This window comes from Nomascus leucogenys, chromosome 4 (genome assembly GCF_006542625.1).
Source record: "Nomascus leucogenys isolate Asia chromosome 4, Asia_NLE_v1, whole genome shotgun sequence".
NCBI lineage: Eukaryota > Metazoa > Chordata > Mammalia > Primates > Hylobatidae > Nomascus > Nomascus leucogenys.
Genome location: NC_044384.1, coordinates 79025246 through 79030524, shown reverse-complemented (window position 1 = coordinate 79030524; position 5279 = coordinate 79025246). Strand labels below are relative to the sequence as shown.

The window sequence follows — 5279 nt, the reverse complement described above, 5'->3', positions numbered from 1 at the left end:
ACATAAAACGTCAGAGAAAGGAAAGAAAGTGACCTAGGGAGATTTCATAAAAGAACAACATATCCTAGAATTTGAAAATTGGGTACGATTTGGATTAAGCAAAAGAGAGGAGACAGCATTTCTAGTCAGAAGGAGAATAGAAGTATATGAAGCAGGAAGGAGAATCTGAGTAAGAGGCCAATGAGTAGACCATGTGGTCTGTAACAGGGATATTTAAGTGCCATAGCAGGATTAGTCCAAAAAAGTCAGCTCCAAGAGAGACTGGAATAATTGGCAGAAGACTGTGAAGGTCGACATTTAAGCAATAGGAAGGCACTGAAAATTTCTAAGCATACGAGCAACATGATAACAGAGAGCAGGATGAATTACAGAGGGAGGAGAAGGAAGATGGGAGAATAGATAGCTATCACAAGAATCTCCATGGAATATAACAATGGAGAAAGCTGATTAAGGAAATGGGAAAGGACCAAAGCAACAGATAGGAGAGACTCTTTGAAAGGTGAACTTTCAGTATGTAGGGACATATAGGATAAAGGAAAAATATAAATCAATAAAGTCTCTAGGTTTTGAGATATACTACAGAGTTTATGATTCAATTTCATAATATGTGAGCAACACAATTCTTTTTAAATTATGGCATACATCTGCCTATACAATCCTAAAATTTTTTATTGTCTTATATAATTAATCAATACCCTATTTTATCCATTTTGTAACTTTGAACTTTCAATTTGCTTTATTCATTAATTTGTTCAGCAAATGCTTCTTAGAAACCCTATACAGTAGGCACTGTGCTAGGCACTGGAATTAAAATAAAGATCATCAGGCCAGGCGTGGTGGCTTACACCTGTAATCCCAGCACTTTGGGAGGCAGAGGCTGGCAGATCACCTGAGGTCAGGAGTTTGAGACCAGCCTGGCCAACACAGTGAAACCCCATCTTTACTAAAAATATAAAAATTAGCCAGGCATGGTGGTGGGCACCTGTAATCCCAGCTACTCAGGAGGCTGAGGCATGAGAATCACTTAAATCCAGGAGGCAGAGGTTGCAGTGAGCCAAGATTGCGCCACTGTACTCCAGCCTGTGTGACAGAGCGAGACTCTATCTCAAAAAAATAAAATAAAAAAGATAATCAAAGTCCCTGCCACTGAGGATTTTTCAGTCTTTGGTACTTGGGAGGTGGGAGAGGCAAGATGAGGAGGTGGCAAATGTATAAATTATAATGCTGTATAATCTGCTATAAAATGAAAACATGCACATCATTCCTGAGGTTTCTCAGCAAGTGCCTGAACACTGAATGGAGAAGTTGGGAAATCATCATATGAAACCAGAGATGCCTTGAGGCCCATGTCATCTTTCCTCTTAGGTCCAATACTGTACTCATGGAAGGAATAAATGAAACTGCAAAGATGCAGTTTTTCTTTCGTCCATTCTCACCTGACCCTGAGGTCCAGATGCTGATTTTTGTGGCCTTCTTGGTGATGTATCTGACTAGCCTCAGTGGAAATGCTACAATTGCAGTCATTGTTCAGATCAATCATTCCCTCCACACCCCCATGTACTTTTTCCTGGCTAACCTGGCAGTTCTAGAAATCTTCTATACATCTACCATCGCCCCATTGGCCTTGGCAAACCTCCTTTCAGTGGGCAAAACTCCTGTTTCCATCACAGGATGTGGCACCCAAATGTTTTTCTTTGTCTTCTTGGGCGGGGCAGATTGCGTCCTGCTGGCAGTCATGGCTTATGACCTGTTTATAGCGATCTGTCACTCGCTGTGATACAGCCTCATCATGAGCTGGTCATTGTGTGTGGAGCTGCTGGTAGGCTCCTTGGTGCTGGGGTTCCTGTTGTCACTGCCACTCACCATTTTAATCTTCCATCTCCCATTCTGCCACAACGATGAGATCTACCACTTCTACTGTGACATGCCTGCAGTCATGCACCCGGCTTGTGCAGACACACGTGTTCACAAGACTGCTCTGTATATCATCAGCTTCATCGTCCTTAGCATCCCCCTCTCATTGATCTCCATCTCCTGTGTCTTCATCGTGGTAGCCATTTTACGGATCCAGTCAGCAGAAGGGCGCCAGCGAGCCTACTCCACCTGCTCTTCTCACATCTTAGTGGTCCTCCTGCAGTATGGCTGCACCAGCTTTATATACTTGTCCCCCATTTCCAGCTACTCTCCTGAGATGGGCCAGCTGGTATCTGTGGCCTACACATTTATCACTCCCATTTTAAACCCCTTGATCTATGGTTTGAGGAACAAGGAACTGAAAGATGCCCTAAGGAAAGCATTGAGAAAATTCTAGGTAGGATGATCCTATGATTTACTTAAATTGGGAAACTTTTGAGAGTGAAATGGGATGCTACTAATAATTTTGCTGAAAGGACATGCATAGGCGGGTGTGTGGCTCACGCCTATAATCCCAGCACTTTGGGAGGCCAAGGCAGGCAGATCACTTGAGGTTGGGAGCTCGATACCAGCCTCACCAACATGGAGAAACCCATCTCTACTAAAAACACAAAGTTAGCTGGGTGTGGTAGCGCACACCTGTAACCCCAGCTATTTGGGATGCTGAGGCAGGAGAATCACTTGAACCAGGGAGGCAGAGGTTTCGGTGAGCCGAGATTGTGCCTTTGCATCAGCCTGGGTAACAAGAGTGAAACTCCGTCTCACCAAAAAAAGAAAAAAAAATTGCAGGAAGAAAAACATTTTTTTTTACATTTTTTGTTTTATTTACCAAAATGAAAACTCATGTCAGTGTTCATAACTTTGAAAGAGTACCCCAGTAATAAAAAGGATACTAATAATGGAGGAAAATATTATTTAACAAGTAAAAACACAGGAGAAGAAGAAAATGAGCATCATTGCATCTTATGTTCTTCCAGAATCTCTTCTTCAGCATCTTGGAGAGTCATTGACCCCGCCTGAGCTTCCAAGGAGAGACAGCATTAACTCATAAGATGCTCCATTCCTTACTGGACTATAGCAGTCATTAAGTACTATAACTTATCTTGAGCTAAGGTCTCTATCTACAAGCAACTTTCTCCCACTGGTCTTGTTTTTACTCTAGAGCTCTCTTATATTAATACATAACAGCTCCTCACATGTATTAGGACAAGTTTTGTATCTTCTGTAAATCTTCAGTGCTCTTTTCTCTAAAACAAGTACTCCAACTCTTCCTCCAGGAGGTTATATTTGAACCTTCTCATTATACCAGTCACCTTCTAGATTTTCTCCAGCTCCATATCATTGTACAAATTTCACCCCCAAATAACCACATTAACTGGAAATATTTTGTTCTGAGGGACTGTTATTTTTCATGACCTGTAAGCTATATTTTCTTCTTTTTTTTTTTTTGAGACGGAATCTTGCTCTGTTGCCTGGGCTGGAGTGCAGTGGCTCAATCTTGGCTCACTGCAATCTCTGCCTCCCAGGCTCAAGCAATTCTCCTGCCTCAGCCTCCTGAGTAACTGAGATTACAGGGGCACACCACCATGCCCAGCGAATTTTTGTATTTTTAGTAGAGACGAGGTTTCACCGTGTTGGCCAGGTGGGTCTCGAACTCCTTACCTCAAGTGATCTGCCTGACTTGGCCTCCCAAAGTGCTGGGATTACAGTTGTGAACCACCACACCTGGCCACTATATTTTCATTAAATAATTTTGATCACTTTAGCCACAAAATTTGATATCACATAAAACCTTCATATAGCTTTAGAATAGTTTTCAATTCTGCCTGACCATAATTAATTTTAATAGCATAAATTTAGTACTTTTCATTTAACACGGATAATTTGTGTTTTATTGGTTTTCACCAAGTGATGAACACTGCCAAAATCATCCTCAGGCTTTATTTTATTCATCATAGTTTTGTGTCATGGGCAAAACTGCAAAAACTGCCAAAATCATCTTCAGGCTTTATTTTATTCATCATAGTTTTGTGTCATGGGCAAAACTGCAATCATATTTTATTGCTTTTGTCTAAATTATTGACAAAAATATCAAGCAGAACATGATCAGGGCAGAGTCTGGTAGTCATCTTCAGGAATTGTTCAATTAGGTAGACATCTGCTCAATTAAACTACCTATTGGGTACTGTGCTAACTACTTGGGCAATGGAATCATTCATACCCTAAACCTCAGCATTGCACAATATACCCAGGTAACAAACCTATACATATACCTCCTGAATCTGAAAGTTGAAAATTTTTTTAAAAAAAGAAAGAAATCTGCTCAATGAATAACATCTGGGGTACATTGTTGCAATTATGGCCCCCCTTGAACTCCACCTGCCTATATCCATGCCTTTAGGCAGTCTCCTACCACCCCCCACCCCACCCCCACCCCCATTGCCATCACTCCCGGAGGGCTATGTGACTTGCCTTGGCCAATGAGACATTAGCAAATGCATTGCAAGCATAGGCTTACACTTATATTTTGGGGCCTGCCTTCTCTTGCTGTCCTAAGGCCTCCACATAGCCTGGGCTAGGATGGCATCGTGTAGAGCAAAGATAAGCTGTCCAAGTTGAAACTACCTAAGCCAATCAGCCCTAATCTACCGGCTGACTTTAGCCACATTAGTAACTCCAGTAAGAGTCCATCCCAGATTGTTGACCCATAGAATCAGGGGAAATAAATGATTGATATTTTAAGTCATTATGTTTGGAACAGTTCATTTTGCAGCAAAATGTAACTGCTTTGCCATCAAATCTATAATTAGCCATCTCTCACAGAGGGATACGATGAGAAACTTCAAATCCTTTCATACAATCAAAATACACTGCAGCACTTGTATAAATCTAATCACTTAAAGCTCTTGTTTTTAAAATGATGTGCATTTGGCATGATTTATCATGAATCACTTTATATGGGCTCATAGTAATCACCAGTCTTTTCAAAACTCTTACAACTTACTGTTCGATCATTTCCAGAATTCTACTAGGGATTGGCATTGAGATATCTATCTTACACATATTTTGTATCTGCAGCTTCAGCTAAATGGGAAAAAAATTCAATAGTTGTGAGTGCCTTGGGAATGGAGAATCTTTGGATACCCATAACAGTGGGTAATACTTATTAAACTCAGTTGATTCACTATCAAAAGACAGATAAAATTTTAGGATGGTGTACTAGTCTTGTATCTCTTAAAAAGTATATGGTCCTTATATAAAGCAATTGTGTCTTATTTATACTTCTTTATCTTTTTTTCTATTTTTTAACTTTCTCTACTCCTTGAAAACTTTTTTCTATCATTTACATTCTTCATTGCCTTTCA

The 5279-nt window shown here is 40.5% G+C and overlaps 1 protein-coding gene across 1 annotated transcript; it reads left to right on the top strand.

Moving 5' to 3' along the window:
- The first annotated feature begins 1186 nt into the window (after positions 1-1186).
- LOC100582314 (olfactory receptor 10V1) lies at positions 1187-2311 on the top strand. Its single transcript, XM_012496016.2, is given in 1 exon segment — positions 1187-2311. A coding segment is annotated over 1 exon segment (930 nt). The 5' UTR covers positions 1187-1381.
- The last annotated feature ends 2968 nt before the right edge of the window (positions 2312-5279 follow it).